The sequence below is a fragment of the Mangifera indica genome, chromosome 2 (genome assembly GCF_011075055.1).
Source record: "Mangifera indica cultivar Alphonso chromosome 2, CATAS_Mindica_2.1, whole genome shotgun sequence".
Classification (NCBI taxonomy): Eukaryota; Viridiplantae; Streptophyta; class Magnoliopsida; order Sapindales; family Anacardiaceae; genus Mangifera; species Mangifera indica.
Genome location: NC_058138.1, coordinates 18,416,365 through 18,438,357, shown reverse-complemented (window position 1 = coordinate 18,438,357; position 21,993 = coordinate 18,416,365). Strand labels below are relative to the sequence as shown.

At 34.7% G+C, this 21,993-nt stretch overlaps 2 protein-coding genes, 1 long non-coding RNA gene and 2 pseudogenes across 3 annotated transcripts; 2 read left to right on the top strand and 3 right to left on the bottom strand.

Annotated features, from left to right (window-relative positions):
• Positions 1-1,796, bottom strand: LOC123209574 (elongation factor 1-alpha-like; the record flags this gene model as incomplete). The annotated part of the gene is given in 3 exon segments (XM_044627677.1): positions 1-78; positions 199-677; positions 1,245-1,796. Coding segments are annotated over 2 exon segments (372 nt in total), but the record flags the coding sequence as incomplete, so codon positions are not given.
• A 140-nt stretch (positions 1,797-1,936) lies between these two features.
• On the bottom strand, positions 1,937-4,739 carry LOC123209573 (annotated as a pseudogene).
• Positions 4,740-4,840: 101 nt separating this feature from the next.
• Positions 4,841-8,961, top strand: LOC123209572 (elongation factor 1-alpha). The gene is made up of 3 exons (XM_044627675.1): positions 4,841-4,965; positions 7,162-7,643; positions 7,759-8,961. The coding sequence occupies exons 2-3, from the start codon at positions 7,182-7,184 to the stop codon at positions 8,638-8,640; spliced, it is 1,344 nt and encodes a 447-aa protein (XP_044483610.1). The 5' UTR covers positions 4,841-4,965; positions 7,162-7,181; the 3' UTR covers positions 8,641-8,961.
• Positions 8,962-10,197: 1,236 nt separating this feature from the next.
• Positions 10,198-17,816, top strand: LOC123208641 (annotated as a pseudogene).
• A 2,647-nt stretch (positions 17,817-20,463) lies between these two features.
• Positions 20,464-21,367, bottom strand: LOC123209576. Its single transcript, XR_006501089.1, has 2 exons — positions 21,086-21,367; positions 20,464-20,928 (listed from the first exon to the last, which is right to left on the bottom strand). It is a non-coding gene; the product is annotated as an uncharacterized LOC123209576 (long non-coding RNA).
• Between the last annotated feature and the right edge of the window lie 626 nt (positions 21,368-21,993).

Sequence of the window (21,993 nt, the reverse complement as noted above, 5' to 3'; positions counted from 1 at the left end):
CTTCTTGAGGTAGGAAGAGACTTCCTTCACAATTTCATCGTACCTTGCCTTGGAGTACTTGGGGGTTGTGGCATCCATCTAAAAGTAAATTGCACAAAATCAACATTAGTTCAAACCCTAAACTGAGAATTATAAAAAAACTAACCCAGTATAAAGCTTACAATCAGAGTCATTAAATTAAACTCTCATAAAGCTTACCTTGTTACAGCAGCAAATCATCTGCCTGATACCAAGGGTAAAAGCAAGCACGGCATGCTCACCAGTCTGACCATCCTTGGAAATACCAGCTTCAAAACCACCAGTGGGGGAGTCAATGATAAGGACAGCACAGTCTTCCTGTGAAGTACCAGTGATCATGTTCTTGATAAAGTCAAGATGTCCAGAAGCATCAATGACAGTGCAGTAATACTTTGTGGTCTCAAACTTAAACAGGGCAATATCGATGGTGATACCACACTCCCGCTCAGCCTTGAGTTTCAAGCACCCAGGCATATTTGAATGACCTCTTGTTCATTCCAGCAGCCTCCTCTCGAACCTCTCGATCACACGCTTGTCAATACCTCCAAGCTTGTAGATCAAATGTCCAGTGGTGGTTGACTTTCCAGAGTAGACATGGCCAATGACCACAATGTTAATGTGAACCTTCTCCTTACCCATATCAAAGAGTTATAACAAAACTGGTACAAGAGAAGAAACAAACACATGTTCAGAAATTGGAAAGCAATCACTGAACATATCCAAATCACATTAAAAGTTAACCCCGCCCCACGATTTAAAAAAAAACAAAATTGGAACCCAGTAGATCAAGACCAGTAATCCACGACAAAATATTTTTACACTGTGCCTCGTCATACTATGAAACAGGATAACTAAATCGAAATCTCAATACCGATTTCAGCATAAAAGTCCAGCCTTCAATTAAAACAAACTAATCAAAGTCAACATGAGAGAAATAGATAAGCATACAGATTTGAGTAAGTTATAATGAAATCAAGACAATCAAATTAACAAATATTCAACCAATGAAACAAAATTCAGAAAGAAGGAGTAAATATCGGCTCATCTAGACCGAAAATTATACGATATAGATTCTAGTATATTAACTCACTTTTAAACAATAACCATGCAAAATCGAAACACCCACACAGCTTTAAAAAAATCAAATATATTTTACAATCAGAAGAAGTGGTACATGCAAAAGATAAATACGTTGACACAAGCTAAAGAAGGAGAGAGAACTGAACCTTGCAAGAAGCAAACTAAAATGGTTGAGGATCTCTCTCGCCGCCCCGAGCTTGAACTAGCAGAAAGAGAGTGTCTACAACAAGAGATGGGTGTGGTTGTACAAAGAAATTGGTCAGAGTTCTGTATGGCGTTTAGGTTTATACTCTCCACCGTTGGATAACATAAACAAGATCCAACGGTTCAAAATATCAGGCTGCCCTGTCGGGTGGACGAGGCTGCGGGTAACAAAGGATTGAAATTTTAGTTGATCCAACAACAATTTTTGGACAGAACGATAATTTTTGTTAATATTTTATCCTTACCCTTTCAAATAGCATTTTTTTGGTTTTTACAAAAATGCTATTATTTCGGATTAAAATAAAGAGCCACCCAATCCATAAGTTTTTCTTCCTCAAATCAAAATCCAATTATAGTACTAATCTAATAGTAACTGGTCACTCATCAGTTGTCTGAGCATAAAGCCAAAAAAGGGAACAATAGATGCTTGGTCTTGGTCTTGCCGGTAACAACTGCTGCCAGCTCAGGTTTCCACTTTGTCATTGCCATAGTAATGAGATGACCTAAAATATCCTTAAAATACTTTACAGACACAATTTTATATTCAGAAGAATCAAGAAAAGATTCTAATATTTGGTAATGCTTTGCAGCCTAAATGTCCACACAATGTAAGAAAAAAAGAAAAAAGAAAGTGTTGAAGAAAGCAAATTCCATTACTTTGATAATCTGTTTAATATTGTACTATTAATATATATGCCACAATAATCATGTCGCTGAAGGAGACAGGGCATCTTTTGTCTTGTTCAAGTTTCTTTTGAGATCATATGCTGAAGGAATCTTCAGACTTTCAGTTTCAGTAGCAAATGTAGTTTTATTTGGGCCAGATAAACATGAATTCATGCACTAAAAAATGAATTTTAAGATCCAGAACTCATCCACTGGGATGTTATTTTGTTCTTGGTAACACTTCCCTTCCACAGAGGAGTTCCAAGAGCAAAGCATATTGTACTGAGGTGGAGCGACATTCCCACTTCACTTTGGGTGCATAGTGAAACATATAGCAATCCATCAGCACTCTGCTTGGCTGCTTGCTAATTGGGATTTTAATAGCATAAACCATTAAGTTGGAGCCACATTACCTCCTTTGAATTTGGCCGTTGTGTCATCCGTATGGAGCAAACTCACAATTAGGTAACCACACTTCAGTGAGAAAACAAGATAGGAAAATAAATTGTTACACAGCAAAATAAAAAAAACAAATTGCAATAGCTCAATACCAACAACAACAAATTTGAGAGAATTCTCGAAAGGGTTTGAGTCCTTTGGACGCATAAAGACTTTTGCATGGTAAAAAATTTGACCCAACTCTTTTAATAATATTAATAATTTCCTCATATTGAACGTGCGTATACAGTAAAAAAAAATCCGAATACACCATCATGAACAAATACAAAATTGAGATTACTATATATTAAGTACCACATCTTGTACCGATATAATAACAAATTGGTTAGTCTCAGTTCTCTTCACATTTGGTAAAGGATTTCTTTCAGTATATGCAGATTTTACAGTCATCAAACTCAGAAAAATTAATCTTATTGCTTTGACTTAACCATAGCCATCTAAAACCAAAAAAAAAAAAAAAACAAGACTACGTTTATCTGCAAGAAGAATCAAAGTATAATATTATAATTTATGTTTTGAGAAGACTTTCAAATATAATTTATACTATCAATTTGAACATGCATATGATTTTACTTTTTCACAATACCATCAAAGAGATGGAAATTTCTAGTCACAGTAATATAAAACCATATAATATTTACAAATACGAGTATTGTATGAACATTACCTGAAGTGGTTTCCACTGTTTGAATCTGCAAAGTCATCTCTTAGAACACATTGAAGCTTTGTGTATGTATGCCTATCAACAAAGTCTTTGTCTTTCAATTCCTTCAGCAGTTATTGTGGCTTCTCCATCCCTTCTTCGTCTGCAGATCTCATCTAAGACTGTCCTATATGAAATGAAATCAACAGACCTCTGCTTCTCAATCATCTCCCACAGATTATTCACTGCCTGCTCAGCCTCCCCATTAAGAGCCAATGCATTCACAAGTGAGTTATATGATCTACAGCTTGGAACAAACCCCCTTTTCTTCATCTCATCACACAACTCCTTAGAATTCTTTGTTCGACTTTGGACACATAGCCCATGGATTAAATAATCATAGGAAAATGAGTTAGGCTCACAGTTATAAACCACATTCATCTGGTGAAATATCCTAAGAGCATCATTAACGTGATTTGAAAGCATGTACCCTTTTATCATAGAATTCAACGAAAAAAAATCAGGTTCAATCCCATCGTTGACCATTTGCTTGAACAAGCACCTAATCGTCTCCAAATACATATGATTTATATAGGAATTTTTTCCTCTACTCGGAAATGCTGTGAATAGACTATTGTAGGTCCTTATTGAAGGTCTACATTCCAAGTTCCCTCTATTCTTCATATGCTTAAATATATGCTCTAGTCAACTTCCTAGCTTCTGTGAAAAAATAGATTATGGTATTGTAAAGAGCCTCAGAACCAACATAAGGAACTGCAAGCACCTGGTTAACTACATCATCCATTTCTTGGTACATTTTTGCTGTGCGCCAAGCTTCTTTATGATGATGTGATAAGTAGATAAATCATGCCTAAACCTGGGATGCCGCCATGCCAAGTTGAATAGCTCCAAACACACTAAGGGGTCCTCTAGAAGAGTTATAAGGTTGCACAGATCTTCATTACTAAACCTCGGAGGGAGTTGAGAGACTGCTGATTGAAATTGAGCTTCATCAAGGGTACGCATGTTGTTAGCGTTTGATCTTTTACTAATCCTTCTCCTCAAGGACCTTGTTGGCCGTTTAGTTGAGTAAAAACAACATAAACTAGCATTTGAAGAAAGTTTAGAATGTCGGTTAAACTGGGTTAAGAGAAAATACTGTACAGGCTTCAGTGTTTCGCTCAGGGGATTCCAAAAACAATATATAACATGATAGGGTATCAGTGGGGTAAAAGATGGAAATGCATAATAACCGGACAAAATTTCAGAGTAATGAAAATATTGTTGATGAGATTGATTGATGGAACATAACTGTTTGTTAAAATTCCTATCAGAGAAAATATGCCTCAACTGATCTCTGCCAACAAAAATCATCTTCAAAGTGTCAAACAATTAATACAGCACACAATCTGTAACTGGACACAAAGATTTTAAAAAAAAAAATCAATTTTACGTCTGAATGGCTGATTACGCAATGACCTAGGGTTTGAAAGATATCAAAAAGTGATTAGAAAACTGTTTGCTAAGCAACTGAAATGAACTCGTGAGCTAAAAATCAAACCTTTATCAGTGTAGTTTCACAATGAATGGCGCGAAATGAAGAGGCAGCAGCCTGGACGGTGTGCATGTGCTTGGATGAAAGCTAAAACAAACGTCAAATTCCAGAAATTGTTGTTAAAATGAGTAAGGGTATTACTGTAAATAAATATTAAAAAATACATATTATTTTTAAAAAAATTCATATATAACTTTATTGTAAAAAAAATCAAGAGTATTAAAGTAGCCCTAGTTTGATCACGTGAGACTCCTCTATAAGACCCCAACAAACACTCATTTGTCTCCGCACTCTTTCTGCGGCTAGGTTAAGCTACCTGTGCGTCTCTGACTTCCAGAAGGTGAGCGATCTAATTTTTTTACATTCCTTTTCTTACCTATTTGATTGTTTATTTGATTTCAGTTTCTGCTTCTAGTGGATTAGTAATTTCTGTTCTTGAGTTTGTATGTTGGCACTTCATATCTGTTTGGTTATCTGGTGAATTGACAGTTATATCATTAATTTTATATTTGTATTGGACTGATATTTTGATTAGGGTAAAGTTATCGAGTTTGGAAATTTTTGTAAGCGGAAATTAAATTGATCTAAAATTGTAGATACTTGGGATGTTCTTCTTGTGTTCAGATTAGCAGCTCTGTTATAACAGATTAATGACCTGATAATAGATTTTAATATCTTATTTTTCTTATATGCAAGATCCATCAGTTTTTAGTTTTAGCAGGCGTGTCGATCTGATTTGGCACAAAATGTGTATTTAAATAATTTAGTTTAGTAATCTTTTCCCTGTTTATGCCTAGAAATCTAGTTTTTCTAATTTTTAATGTTTCTACTTAACGAGGGATGCTAGAAAATGGGGTTATTAATTAAAATAACCGCTTTTTTTTGTCTTTAATACATATATAGTCACTTTTTGGGGATATTAATGAAAATAACTATTTTTTTACCTTTTATACATATATATAGTCATTTTTTTTTACCATACATATATAGTCTAAAATATAAAATATCTAAAATACCCTTAGTATTTTTAGTCACTCAGTCGACATGTAAATCTCATTCACCCAGCTAACCCATAAAGCAAAATCATTCACCTAGCCAAGGCAAAAAATTACTCACCCACCCAGTTAACCCATAAAGCAAATCATTCACCTTGCTAAGATAAAAAATTTTCATCAATTTTAAATTTTTTAAAAATTGGTTAGCCGTCTTTCTGGCCAATCAATTTTTAAAATTTTAAATTTTTGAAAATTGGTTGGTTGGCTTATTGGCTGGCTAACCAACCAATTTTATAGCCGACAAGCTGGCCAACCAATTTTCTTTAAAAAAAAAAGTTTGACGACTAACTACCAATACTTCAAATAGAAAGGTTGATACCAATTTTTTATTTAAAATATAAGATGGCCGTTAAAGACCAACCAATTTGAAATATTAATTATTAAAATTTTAAATTTAATTTTTTAAATTGTTTTTAACTTTGTTTTCTCATAATTTTTGTAATCTTAATTAGTTAATGCTTAAACCACTTTCTTTTGTTTTTTTTGTTGAAATGTTGTTCAAAGTGGACAACCATTGTTTTTTGTTGGAGACTTTTTTCTTTTTAAAGGAAAAGTCAAACTAAAAAGGGGTTATATATGTATAATAGAAAAAAAAGTGACTATATATGTATAAATGGCAAAAAAAAATGGTTATTTTAATTAATATCCCCACTTTTTTTTCTACTATTCATATATAACCACTTTTTAGTTAAAGCATTGACTAATTAAAATTATAAAAATTATAAAAAAATAAAGTTAAAAATGATTTAAAAAATTAAGTTTAAAATTTTAATAATTAATATTTAAAGGCTACCAATTTTTATCAAATAAATTGTAGGCCATCCTATTTTTTGAATAAAAAATTAGGGTCAACCTTTCTATTTGAAGTTTTGGTGATTGACCACCAAACTTCTTTTCTGAAAGAAAATTGGTTGGGTGGCTTGTTAGCCAACAAGCCGACCAACCAATTTTCAAAAATTTAAAATTTAAAATTGGTGAAAATTTTTTGTCTTGACAAAGTGAATGATTTGTTTTATGGGTTGGCTGAGTGGGTGAGTGAGTAATTTTTTGCCTTGGTTGGGTGAATGATTTTGCTTTATGGGTTGGCTAGGTGAACGTGGTTTATGTGTTGACTAGGTGACTACAAATACTAAGGGTATTTTGGATATTTTATATTTTGAGTCATATATTTATAGTAGAAAAAAAATGGTTATATATGTATAAAAAGCAAAAAAAATATGGTTATTTTAATTAATATTCCTAAAGAATGTCTTAGCGGTCATTCAATGTACTGTGCAAAAGCTTACACTAGACTGGTATCAGTTTGAAAATATATATCTGCTTCATTTTTTTAATGCCATCTTCATTTTAACATAAAAAATATATTAAATTCTCTATCTTTTATATGGTTCAGTTGAACACATGCCTGAATATGTGTTTGTATTTTGGTTTCTGTTGTTGATGGCTCTAATGAATATTTTCCTGTCTTTAAATTTCTGCAGTTCCAATTTAGTAATCTGCCATGGGTAAGGAGAAGGTTCACATTAACATTGTGGTCATTGGCCATGTCGACTCTGGAAAGTCAACCACCACTGGACATTTGATCTACAAGCTTGGAGGTATTGACAAGCGTGTGATCGAGAGGTTTGAGAAGGAGGCTGCTGAAATGAACAAGAGGTCATTTAAATATGCCTGGGTGCTTGACAAACTCAAGGCTGAGCGGGAGCGTGGTATCACAATTGATATTGCCCTGTGGAAGTTTGAGACGACCAAGTATTACTGCACTGTTATTGATGCTCCTGGACATCGTGACTTTATCAAGAACATGATCACTGGTACTTCACAGGCTGACTGTGCAGTTCTTATTATTGACTCCACCACTGGTGGTTTTGAAGCTGGTATATCCAAGGATGGTCAGACTCGTGAGCATGCCTTGCTTGCCTTTACCCTTGGTGTCAAGCAGATGATTTGCTGCTGTAACAAGGTCAGCTTTAATAGAGTTTAATGACTGTGATTACCAGCTTTATACTGGGTTATTTTCTTTATAATTCTTAGTTTAGGATTTGAACTAATGTTGATCTTGTGCAATTTACTTTTAGATGGATGCCACAACCCCCAAGTACTCGAAGGCAAGGTATGATGAAATTGTGAAGGAAGTCTCTTCCTACCTCAAGAAGGTTGGATACAACCCTGAGAAGATCCCATTTGTTCCTATCTCTGGTTTTGAGGGTGACAACATGATTGAGAGGTCTACTAACCTGGACTGGTACAAGGGTCCAACCCTCCTTGAGGCTCTTGATCAAATCAATGAGCCCAAGAGGCCCTCAGACAAACCCCTCCGTCTTCCACTTCAGGACGTGTACAAGATTGGCGGTATTGGAACTGTCCCAGTGGGTCGTGTGGAAACTGGTGTCCTCAAGCCTGGTATGGTTGTCACGTTTGGTCCCTCTGGACTATCCACTGAAGTTAAGTCTGTTGAGATGCACCATGAAGCTCTTCAGGAGGCTCTTCCCGGTGACAATGTTGGTTTCAATGTGAAGAATGTTGCTGTCAAGGATCTCAAACGTGGTTATGTTGCATCAAACTCCAAGGATGATCCTGCCAAGGAGGCTGCTAACTTCACCTCTCAGGTCATCATCATGAACCACCCAGGCCAGATTGGTAACGGATATGCCCCAGTGCTCGATTGCCACACCTCACACATTGCAGTCAAGTTTGCTGAGATCTTGACCAAGATCGACAGACGATCTGGCAAGGAGCTTGAGAAGGAGCCCAAGTTCTTGAAAAATGGTGATGCTGGTATGATTAAGATGGTTCCCACCAAGCCCATGGTTGTAGAGACTTTCTCAGAGTACCCACCTCTTGGTCGATTTGCTGTCAGGGACATGAGGCAGACTGTGGCTGTTGGTGTCATCAAGAATGTTGAGAAGAAGGACCCAACTGGTGCGAAGGTCACCAAGTCTGCAGCCAAGAAGAAGTGAAGTTGGTTAGCCCATGTTACTGAGTCCGCCGATAGAGTCAATTTTAATTATAGAAATTACAAAAACTTGGTTGATTTTGCTACTATCTTAGTTCGTTGTTGTTTTGTTTTGTACGTTATAGTGTGTTGCCGTCAGTTTTGAGTAGTCTCTGCCAGAATTGGGTGCTTAACAGGCGGTTGCACATCCATACTACGGAGTCTGTTTTTTTAGTTTGAATGTTTTTCCTTGTATTGTCATGGATTGAGGTGGTTTGGTTTTCTGAATCGGCTCAGAAGTTTTGTGTTGCTTCTGCGGAATTAATATCTTCATCTTGTTTTCTGATGTTTCGAGTGTTTATGGGTTTATTTCGTTTCAAGTAAATTCATCTTCATTCAAATTTTTATTTCAGTTGCCTGGGGATGGGGGCACTTTTCCAGTTTTGTTTTGTTTTTGACCCTCTAATATCTCTGTGGTTAGAAATTTTTAATGCAGGGGATGGTCTTGGTCTTATTATGTACTGTATTTGCCAAATTTGCCTCTAAACACTAATTTGTAATTTTAGGAAGGGCAAAGGACTATTTCCCACCTAATTTTTGATGCGTTTTTAAAATGTCACTCACGACAGATGAAAATCCACTTTTCCTATTCATGAGGCGTTAATTTGGATGATATTTGTTTGCATAAGGGTAAAATGTTCAATTTATCCTTGTTAGATAAAATGACAAAAATACCTCTCAATTTAGTCTACAAAATTTATCCCAAAATTGATGTGAGGGTTTTCTCTTTTACTCTCTTAGGTTTTAGAAACTAATATTTCACCTTATCTAAAGTTTTTAAACTTTGAAAACTAACATTTTCACCTCCAAACCTAGGGTTTTCATATTTTTCAAAACTCCGGCGTCGTCATCGGCCTTCTCTTTCTCTTGGTGCGATGGCGGTGGTGCGATGAAGAGATCTTCATCTCCTCGTCGCACGGTGCGACGAAGAGACGGAGATTTCTTCGTCGCTCCACCCAGAGGTCTCTCTTCGTCGACTCCACCTAGATCTCTTCGTCGCTCGTCGCGTCGTCCAGACACTATGACGAAGGACGACGAAGCGTCATCCAGACGTTACGATGAAGGACGACGAAGCATCATCCTTCGTCTGTTCTTCCAAATCTGGACGACGCTTCGTCGTCCAGATCTGGGCAACGAAGGGTTGTCCTTTGTAGTCAGAGATGGGAGATCGATCGATTGCGTCGGCCATCGGTGGTGGTCGAAGAAGGAAGCAAACTCTAAGGGTGAAATCAAAACTTTTCAAACTTTGAGGATGGGTTATTCATTAATTTTTAAAACCTAAAGGGGGGAAACGGTAAAATTTTAAAGTTTTAAAGTTATAAATAGTAAATGATGATTTTGCCCCTATTCCTAATTGAAAAATTAGATGACAATTTGGTCATAGGTGAAAAAAATAGATTTTTATCTGTCGTGGATGATATTTTGAAAACGCATCAAAAGTTAGGTGGAAAATTGTCCTTCTCCCTTTTAGGAAACATAATAACTCAAAACTTCTAATATATATTTTATTTACTACTTTTAACCCTAACTTAAATTTGCAGTTTATGGAAGAGTAATGACTTAAATTTGGTCAACCTCCACTCTTTCTCTTCCAGTTTTCTCTATCCCCAATCCAATCTCCCCTCATTCTCTCTTTCAATCCTCCGTCCTGGCCATTAAATCAAGCAAATCTATACCCCCGGTACATTTCCCAAACCCAGATTCCATTTCCCGGAGCATCTGAACCTCCGAATTGACCAAAACCAACTCCCAATTCTCCTTTTCTCCACTTCTATTATCCCTATTTCCATTTGACGTGTGGTACTCCCTATTTCCACCACACTGATTGACACACTAGATATGAAAATGTGGCTACTCACCTCATTTGTTGGACTTGACTCGCTCTCGTCATTGTTATTGCGCTGAAGCTGGAAATGGTTTAAAATTAATGGTGAGCTTCGGGACGATGAAACTTTTGAGTTATTTGTCATTTGTTCTCTCGGTGAGGCAGAAGTGAGTCAGAACTGATCAAAGAGACATGTCACCGCTGTATTCGCATATCAAAGCTAGAATTGGCGAAATCTAGAGTCGTGAAATCGGCTGCGAAATCCGGGGAGACGTTGGCGGATTTCGACAAGTAGCTTAAGAAATCGTTCGGCCTTCGCTGACAAACATATATTATTGAAAAATGAAAATAAAGAATCTGAGTAATTTATGTCTAAACCAAACTTCAGAGAGCAGGAATAAGAACACCTTTTGCTTGTTCTGCTCTCAAAATTTATCAGCTTTTATGTCAAACTTTCCAGTAGTTTGAACCAAAAATATTGTCGTTGTGTTGTGAGTTTCTTCTTTTTGACGTTGCATTTTCTTTCTCATCACTCCCGACTTTCACATATTCTGCCATACTCAAAATTAGAAAGCAACCCAATTCTTGACTTTGCATGATTTTATATATAAAAATTTTAGTTTAATTCATATATTATTTTCCCCTAAATTTTCCTGGTTTATCATGTAAATTAATGTCTCAAATTAAAAAGTGAACAATTTATTCCTGTAAGGTTTTCGTCAGCCAAACCGTCCAGGGGCAAGCGCTTCTCTGGGGGGTTTAAAGATTTTTTTTCCTCCTATATAACACACAGTCTCTTACCCTCCTTCCATTTTTTGTTTTCCTTCTCTCCTTCTATATCACGTTTCTCTTCCCCCTTTCTCTCTTATCATCTCCTGCAACTTCTCCTCCACCGTCAGCTCACAATTCGTTCTTCCACCATGGGAAGGTAAGCATTCCCTATTCTTTTCATTTATCTTTTATTTTTCGGATCAAATTAGTTTGGGATTTTCTTCCGCGGTGTTTTTTTTTTTTTTTTAACTTCAACTGATTGATCTCGTAATAAACGCTATGAGTTAAATCAATTGAATCAGTAACCAGTCTGTGAGTGTGTTCTTTCCCTTTATTTTTGTATGGTTGGTTGTGATTTTTCAATTCTGAGTATTCTGTATGACTAATCACATTGTTTATTTTGACCATTCAATAAGTCAGATTTTGGTGGTTTTGACTCACTGGTGTTAACAAATATTACAGCTTTTTTTCATCTCAGTATGCATACATGACCATCTCTTTTTTCATCTTCTCATGTTTCTTGCTACCGTTTCTATCTGATTTTTTTTTTTTTTTTGAGGTTGACATTGGAACTTATCTGTGTTAAAAGGTGACTGAATTTTGGGATAAAGGGGTGTAAGGGTGGTTTAGTGTTACTGTTATAAGATTCGGGTGATTCTGATTAGTGGATGAAAGGCTCAGGTGTGATTAGATGGAGCTTGGGGAAACGTTTTAGTAGATGTGGAGACTGAGATAGATGACAATGACATAAACAATTTCGGTTGCATTGAAAATGCATAGTCATAAGGTCAGCTTGATTAAAGTTAATCCTTCAAAATGCATATTCGAAAAAGTTAATTATGATGTATTTTTGGATTACAGTAAAGCAAAGTCGTGTTTTCTTAATTGAGGACAGTTCGACTACAATTTGCTTCAATGATGGAGCAGCAGCAGCAGATAAAGTGTTGTTTTGAAGATGAACTGTTAAGGAGCTTTAAGCACATGCAAAGGCAACGTTTCTTCTTTTTACAAGGCTCTCTATCATATCTCTTTTTCTCATAACGTGTCAACAGATCCTGGCCTATTCCAGCAGTTTCTGATACACTGGACTGCACCATATCAACATTTTTCTCGAGGCAGTCAAATACAGCACCAATTTGAAGAAGAAGAAGAAGAAGAAATTTCAAAACTGCAAACCCCTTTCAACCTCAAATTATTTTTAGAAATTATAAACTGATCTTCTCGAGAAAATTTTGTTTATTTTCTCAAGAATTTCTAGAATTAAAATGAAATTAACGCCATGCTTTTCCAGTATCTTATTGATTTATTGCTCTGGGTTCAATTTTGGGTTTCATTCGGAATGCAGTCAACAGACCAGGCTTATGTGACCCTCCTGTACGGCGATGAGTTTCTGTTAGGGTTTAGGGTTTTGGGGAAATCAATACGCAGCCCTGGATCTACTAAAGACATGGTTGTTTTGGTATCTGAAGGTGTATCAGAATATGCTAAGAAGCTTCTCCAGGTAATTGAATCAAGTGAATTTAAAAGTTTTACTTCTTGGTTTATTGAATTGGAAAGTGGAAAGTTATTGATTTATTTGTAAATAAATGGCAATTTTTTAAGCTTTATTTGCATCTAAACTAGTTAAGGACTTTTTTTTTTTAAACAAATTGATATTACTTACTAACTTCCATATTTTTGTGGGTTTTATTTATGGTTAATTTGGTTGGCTGATGAGTTAGTTATAGAAAAATACTGCTTGATTATAAAGTTCTGAGCTTTTAACATATTACTTTGTGGAGAATTGTGCAGGCAGATGGGTGGAAGGTGGAGGAGATAAGCTTATTATTGAATCCAAATCAAGTGCATCCGAAAAGGTTTTGGGGTGTCTATACCAAGCTTAAGATTTTCAATATGACTAATTATAAAAAAGGTACGGTTTTGTTTTGTTTTGTTTTCTTGATACTAATTCGGTGTCTGGTATATAGATGTAATATCAGAAAATAGGTTTTAACTATAGGTGTGTCTGTTGTGATTGGATTTGCTCGCTTAAAACTTTCATTAACATATGAGTAGCTTGTACATAAACGAAAATTGCAAGGAAGCAGTGTTCTGTACAATGCCACTTGATATGACCACTGGACTCTTCATATAAATGTAATGTCTTCCTTTTTCCATGAAGTATATGGATACCAGAACACTGGATTATGTTCTAGCAGCAGGAGCTAATTTTATTCGAAAAACTTCTATTTCGGTGGATTACGCTTGTTGGATTCCTTTTCTTACCTGGTAAATTAATTGCAATGGTGTGACTTGTTTGGAGCAGGTTCTCTTTAGTTTGTTTCGTTTATGAAAGAGTAAGAGCATGAGGTCTTGTGCTGCACTGGATTTCAAGTTAAAGTTCAAATTGTTTGATGTGTGTAATTTCAGCTTTCTTCTATGTTATATGATGAGTGTAGCATTTAGATTATTATGTATGAGGCTTCTCCCACATTCTTACAATAATGGTTGTTGAGTTCCCACATTCCCACATTCTGCAATCTAAGTTTGAGTTCATCCTTCTCTTTCACTTATAACTGATGAGGCTTTTGTTTTATGCAGTTGTATATCTTGATGCTGATACCATTGTGATCAAGAACATTGAGGATCTTTTCAGATGTGGAAAATTCTGTGCTAACCTGAAGCATTCCGAGAGGCTAAATTCAGGAGTCATGGTTGTTGAACGATCAGAAACAGTTTTCAATGATATGATGAGCAAAGTGAACACGTTACATTCATACACTGGAGGTAACGCATTTCTTGTGTGTTATTGTGGTTATTAATCCAGCTTCTCTCTCTTTTTTGGGATGGCTATTATTAATTAGTTTGTTTAACTTTTTACTTATAGTGCTTTTGCACTAAGAAAAACCCTAAAAATTGCTGCAAAGTTAAGAAATAACATTTAAAATATCTAGTGTAGCAATGAGTTTCCCTGTTTAATCGATAGGAAAGAAATTTGGATGTAACCTATGTGGTAACAGCAGTAATTGTGGTTATATCAGCTGTATCCATTTTAGAACAAAGCAAGTTGCAATATTTGTGTTTTCAGTATGATTTCTAATGTGTCTGTAATTGGGTCTGCATGAAGAATTAATGTTAATTGTGGGTATCCTTGATGTTTTAGCCTGACCATGTGTCAGTTCGGTTATGCAAATAATGTACAAAATGAATAAAATTATAAGATTACCATGGGTCTAGGTGATGTTTGCAATTAGAAGTTGGACTGTGGTATCCCAATTCAAACATGTTTGTTGCCCTTGCTTTTTACCTGTGATGAAATGAAAGCTTGTGGTTGATTGAGTTCATATTGAACAGTCTTTCTGTTATGCTTTTTATATTTGACAGGTGATCAGGGATTTCTGAATTCATATTACCCTGATTTTCCCAATGCACATGTTTTTGAGCCAAATCTATCCCCTGAGGTGTTGAAATCTAGACCTGTTCCTGATATGGAGCGACTCTTTACTCTGTACAATGCAGATGTTGGCCTTACATGCTTGCAAATAAGGTATGAGAATTATACATGTTAGATGATTTATATCATGATGCTTGGATAGTTGAACTATTTTGATGCCATAATAGTAATGATTATATACTGTTGCACCTTGATCTTCATGTGTAGGAGCAAGTTAAGGCTTCAGAGGTGGGTAGAATTTTAGAGATGTTGATGGTTGTTTATTATTGAGTTTTTTTTTTTTTTTTTTTAAATTCTGTAATAATTTTGATCTCTATGATGGCCTTTCACATTCATAAACTATAATTAGAATTTTGGATTAAGGATAACCTATTAGAGTGTAAGGATAAATGCACTTCATTACCTATAACTGGACACCAAGGTCACGGAAGAAACTAAGTTTGAAGGCCAAAATTAATGCTTATCTGTTTTATGGAACTTCCTATATTTAAATTGTGAAGATCTTTGTTGTTTGTGTTGTTTAGTTATTATTAATGGCATTGCATTATAATCAGTAAAGTGAAGATTGTATCTATTTCATTTACTTTTCTGATTAAAAATGTCCTCATACTTTGATTGAATTAATATGCAGTGGATGGTAAATGGGACTGAACTCCGTGTTATTCACTATACACTTGGTCCGCTTAAACCTTGGGACTGGTGGACATCTTGGCTATTAAAACCTGTTGATGTCTGGCAGGTATTTCTCTCTGCTGCTTTACTTATAATCTGTGAAATGTTCTAATATGCTTTTTCTTTTCACCCACTTGGTGTTTGTTAGAACTAATGTTTACATCTCTCGCAGGAAAAGAGTAAACAAAAAGAAGGAGACACTTGGCAGCAAGCGAGGTGATCAAGTGGCCATTACTTTACTAATAAGTCAATAACAGGAGAAAGGAATACGTGGCACAGCATTAGGGGAAAAGAAGAAAGGATTAGCTGAAGAAAAAGAGAAAAAGGGGAGTAGGTGATGCAGCAGAGAAGCAGGAAGGAAAAACTGAAGGAATGAAGGGAGAGTGCTGGCGTCTCGGAAGCTAAGCGTGGACAGTGGTGTTTCCATTGTACTTTTGTGATTTTGTGATTTTTTTGCGACTTGTGAGTAGATTATTTAAGTTCTGGAATCAGTAGTTTATAATTGAGATTGCTGAGAAATAGTCATTGTATTGAGAAGTGATTATGTAGCCTATATTCAGAAATCGATCAATACGATACATATTTTCCTTTCTCTCTACTGTTACAATGTTTCTGTTATGATGTCGGTAAACTGCTGCTGTTGTGTTGCTTGCTGGGAAATCGTGGAGTGGTGGCGAGATACTGTCTGAAAGGGACGTGAACGTGTGAGGTTCTGCCCAGGTATCCATCAGTGTTTGTTGGGAAGAGAAAAGGTCTGGAGGCTATTGCATTTTGGTTTAGAAATAGGTTGTGCTGCATACTCTTATTCTGATCGTTGTTGTTTCATTTTATCATGCTAGATTGAACTTAGTCTGTATCTGCTTTGTGTAACAGTATCTGAGGTAGAAGTCTATGTTGTCTTCTATTGTTGCATGAAACAAAAAGAGATGTCTAGTCAGTGCACTTTCCTCCAATTTTATGATTCAACCTTTAGTTTTTAATGCTGTAGGACATTAGAATTAGGCTTGAGGAAACTCTTCCTGGAACTGAGGGGGCAGAAATCCAAATGATGATGTTTTGGTCAAAGTCCTTTTCCTGCTACCGCTTTGCACTTTACTTTTCTGTTACTACCGTTCTTTCCTTCAGAATAGTACTTGGAAGTTAAGGTTCTTCTTTTTTTCTAAGACATCAAGCAAGTAAAATAATTGACTTCTCAATCTGAAAGACTTTTTTTGGGCATAGATGTGTAAACACTTCAGCTCACTTTGTAGAAGTTCACTATGTGATCAGATTAGACTACTTTACTTCAAAATCAGTTCTTGTGGAGCATTGACTTATACTGGTGTGCCATCAACATCTGCCACTAATTCAAACCACCGTGTTAGTTTCTGCTCCCTAAATGATTTTTCATTATTGTTTTAAGTTATATTCCTTTATTTTTTTAGTCATATGATATGTCATGGGATATCTATTTTTGCTATGTTGGATGGCCTACATTTGATCTAGGAATTCTAAATTTTGAATTCTCAGTTTTCTATGTATAATGAAAGTCTTTTGATGTGATGTTATACAGTTTTCTAATGGTGCACAGTTGAAGGTGCCTGCCTATCTGGGTGGAGTTTCAATCTTTGTGTGCTTTGTAATTGCTCTGTTGTCCCTTGGCCTGTCTTTTGCAATTGTGCCTCGGCAAGTGATGCCATGGACTGGTTTGCTCTTGGTGTATGAGTGGACTTTCACACTCTTCATTCTTTTATTTGGAGGTTTTCTCAATTTGATTTATCAATGGGGAAGAACAGTGGCATTCCAAGAAGGATCCTTCTCTTCTCATGGAGAATCTGTTGATTATGGCTCTGGAAAAGGTGTGTTAATTTTGACTCTATGCATGAAGATGGTTTATGTGGGTTAATGGAATAAAAGATGCCAATGCATTTGAATGAGATACAGATAGTATTTCCTCTTGTTTTTATCCTAACTAGAAGTTGTTACCTGTTGTATATGTTTCAGGTCATCAGAGGCAGGCATCAGCTTGTGATTTTGTTACATGGTATTATCTATGGAATGGGGATGGCATTTTTGGCTGTAGCTGCCCCTTATTTACCATGTTTATTTTGTTATGGTAATATTTCTTGGTCTTGTTGGAAGATTAAATAAAATAAGAACTAAGAAATGGTTTGTCTTTTTAACAGGTTAGGATTGATGGTTGCAGGAAGCATAGTTTTGGCATCTTTCATGGCATATGCTTCAGAACACCTTGCAATTTGTTCATTTTCGAGAGGCCTTGAAGGCCGGGACTTTATACGAACAAGGAGTGCTTGCTTGTTGTGCTGACAGAAGCCTTCAAAGTGATTATGTAAGTTACATGCTATGTACTTTTCCTTTGTAATTTATTAAACATGTAATGTGCTATAATTAATCTGTAAAATATTGCAGAATAACTTCTCAGATTAAATAGCCTTCTTTCCAAAGTTTTTTTTTTTTTTTTGAAGAGTTGTATTACAGACTGTTAGTTTCTTGTGAATAAAATACAATAGGTTAAGGCTGGTTATGAAATGATAAATGGGGCCCCAATAGAGTTGGTGCACTGCACGCCTAGATTATTCCAAATTGAAAAAAGTTTAATGCAAAAAAACAAAGAATGAATCATATGGACTTGTTTGTGTCTGATCATATGAGACCTGAGTGTGAAAATTACAAGCTGTTTAGTCATATTAGAAGAAAACCGGCACAGACAGCTTGTCGTTTGTCAAGGATATGCTTTGAAACTATAAAAAATTTAACGTGACATTTGTTATTTCTTTACAAGCTTTGGACCACTAAGACCCTTCCTCCCAGGAGTAAAATCTTGGAAAGAGACCTTAGAAATCAAGATAAAACATGTACTGTACCGTGGACAAAAAGACACATGGCTGCTAATTCAAACTGTATTCTAGTTAATTGAGCAAATTGAATTCGAATCAAATTAAACTCAAACTTGAGTCAATTTGAGTTTGGTTCAACTAGAAAATGTCAAACTTGAGCAGAGTTCGACTTAATTTGAGGGTTATCAAACTTGAGTTTAGTTATAAAATTGAGCAAAGTTTGAATTGAGTTTAATTTGATATTGTAGCTAAGTTAATATCAATTAAAACAATATTATTTTGATACAACTTGTGTTAATTCAAATCAATTTTTTTTTTTCAAGTGGACAAGCCAAGCTAGTGGAACACTTTTAAGTTTGAGTTCGAATTTGATAATACAAAATTCTTACACTCAAACTTATCAATTCGAATTTGTTTTAGGTTTCTGGCTAAGCAACTTGTTTTAAGTTAATTCTAACTGAAATGGAAAACAAGCATAATTTGTGTGGAATCTAAACCTGGTGTTGTGGCCTTTAATATTAAAGATTCAGGGCATCCACTCACATTTTACACACACACACACACACGCACACACACACACACATATATATATATATAAAAGTGGGGAAAGTCAATGGAAAATGATTTTGTTGCTAATGGGTAGATAATGCTTTCAGGTCATCTCCTTTGTAGCATTTGAAAATCAATTATAGAAAACAGCCTCCTCCTCCATTAGCAAAGGACCCGTATATTAAGATCTTATCCCTTTTTGCTTTAGAAAATCAATTATATAAAACAGCCTCCTCCTCCATTAGCAAAGTACCCATATATTAAGATCTTGTCCCTTTTTGCTTTAGAAAATCAATTATATAAAACAGCCTCCTCCTCCATTAGCAAAGTACCCATATATTAAGATTCGAAGTTTCCTCACGGAACCCAGTTGCCTACTAATTTTAGAAGGCAACCTACCACAAAAGATTAAATAAATAAAAATACTAAAGTGATATCACCATTTCCTCTTGCACCAAGTCAAAACTGCAAGTGGGTATCTATTTTCTTCTTGAAAATCTTCTTCTTCTTCAGTTTTTGATGCACTATCACTTGAACTAATCCACCATTTTGTAAAATAATATTTACTTTTCCTTTATGAGTCATGAGCTAATAGAAAATTACTAATGGATGTTGTTAATTGTATTCTACTTCTTCTTTTTGAGTTGCACATCATTTTCCCAGTGGACAAAAAGACACATGGCCGCTAATTCAAACTGGATTAATTGTGAAAAGGAAAAGAAGATGATGAAAGGTGGACTTTAGTGAATCATCATCCCTATCCTGATGAAAACTATTCGTATTTTTTTATTCTTAAAGCAAGAAAGATATGAATTTGTACCCGTATTCAAGTTCCTTTTTAGAGTGGAAAACAAATTTATTCTATTGAAAAGACTGCATTTCCTCTATATATTCAATGAACAGATGTCCCAATTTGTTGACTGAATTCAACAGCATCAGACTTTATTTTACTCAAACAACCTAAACCATCCAATAAACAAACAGAAAAAAGGGCAACTATGTCAAACAATGATTCCTTTTCATCATAATCTGTCTTTGGTTGCTTCATTGCTACTTCAACTACCTAAACACATAAAAACTTATCAGTTGATCATCAATTTGAGAACCCTTTTGTTCAATCTCTAAGGTTACATGCTAAATTTATGAGGATTTTAATACATTATCCATAGATTTTCTCCCCAAGTATTTGGAGTATGGGCCTTCTTCTCCACTCATTTCATGCATAAACCTACCTTCGAAAGCAAGACATCTGTAATTTTTCAGAATACTGATTTAATCATCAGTTATCACACTGCCTGTTCTCCCATTGGAGCATGAAATTTTGAAGTGCCAATTATGAGAAAACACTTGAAGAATGAATGTAATTCTGACACTTCAGAAATCTTTAAGTTGGCTTTTAGGCTTAAAACTTCTTATCAGTATTCTTTTCTGAACCCACATATTCTTTCACTGTTACTCTCTCTCTCATATTTCACTTTATAAAAATTCCCATTTCAGGTTTTCAAGTCCTTTCACTTAGAGACCAAACTGACAGAACAATTATGAAACACAACTAATTTGTAGACATACAATTAAGTTTTTAAACTGCAAATTGATGCTTATGAAACAAGCTTCATTTGTATCTACCTAGCAACCAGAAACTAAACAAACATCTAGCAAAAAATTGACAAAAATTTAAAGATTTATAAAAATGAAAACTAATGAAGAAAGATATTAAACTCTTGTGTTTCATAAGGATTTTGTAATTTTATGTCTTACAATGTTGGAGTACAAAAGCTAGCAGTCCAAGAGAACTAACTTGTTCAAAAAGACACAATATGGAGAAGTAAGATAAATCTTGTGGCCAAAGATGGGTTCAAGATGCCACGCCTTATTCTAATTAGTATATATCCGCCAAGCATTTTCTTGGCAACCAAACAAGTTTCAAAAGGGGAAAAATGAATTAAAGGAAGGATAACTAAAAGCCAAGAATATCAGACTTGCCTAGAGATCAAAATTCTCTGATGAATATTATTCAGGCCATGGATCCTTTTCTGAAACCAATTCTATAAACTTCTTCTTCACCATAATAGAAACTTCCCCATAAAATATTAATTTTCTTCTTCTTCCTTCAAACTCTGAGCATGCCTTGGACTTCATCTTCATGATCTTCTTCTTCTCCATAGCCTAAACAAGCAGCACGGCCAACACCATCATACACAAAACAAACAAATATCACGAAAAAAAAATTACCAAAAACTTGAAAAGAAAGAAAAAGAAGAAGAGAAGAACAAGTGAAATATTATAGACTTGTTGGTCACATATATAATGCAATGAGACTTACATTCCTTTGTTCTTGGAATCATAGAATGATTCAACAAGAATTAAAAATTTAAAACCAATAATTAACAATAATAATATTAAATTATTAATAAAAGTTTGCATACATGCAGGGCCTGCTTCACATATTTATAATAATCTTATTACATATATTAAAAGGAAATTAATTTAGATTATGAAAATTTTAAGATAAGAGTGGGAATTAAGATGAACCATCTAATTGTAGGGTCCATTAAGCAGGAGATTAACAAATAGAACTAATGAAAACAAAGTGATTATCATGGTATTAATTTTCAAGCACTCCATTATTAAATAATTCACGCGGCCATCGATTAGGTTAAACTTACACGGGTAATCAAATTTTTTTGTATAGTAACTTAATTTTTTGTCTTTTTCCAATGATTATTTAGCATTAGATGAGTTGTATAATCTAAAGAGATGGGTGGTGATTAAATTTTAAGGGATCGATTGGTATCCAGTTAATAAAAATTTTACGGTAATATTCTATTACCAATAGTGATGTGATATATAATATAACTGGTAATCTGATTATTACCTATTAAAAGATTATTAAGGTAATTTTAATTTTATTATAATTATATTTTTATTAATTAATTTTTTAGGATAAATATAACTTTATTTTTTATTAATTTAACAAATAATATAAAAAATATTTTAAAATAATTATATCTAAGGACATTTAAGTAAAATAATTTATTAATATTATTTTATTACCTATGACTAAACAAAATCATTATTTATAGTTATCAAATTTTATCAAACATAATAATCATTTATACCCAATAATCTTTTAAACAATCTAATCTTTTAATTTTGATAATATAAATATTACTCAAATCAAATGTTTACCAAATGTACGAAAGGTGTCTTTGTGAGTAAAAAAATGACAGT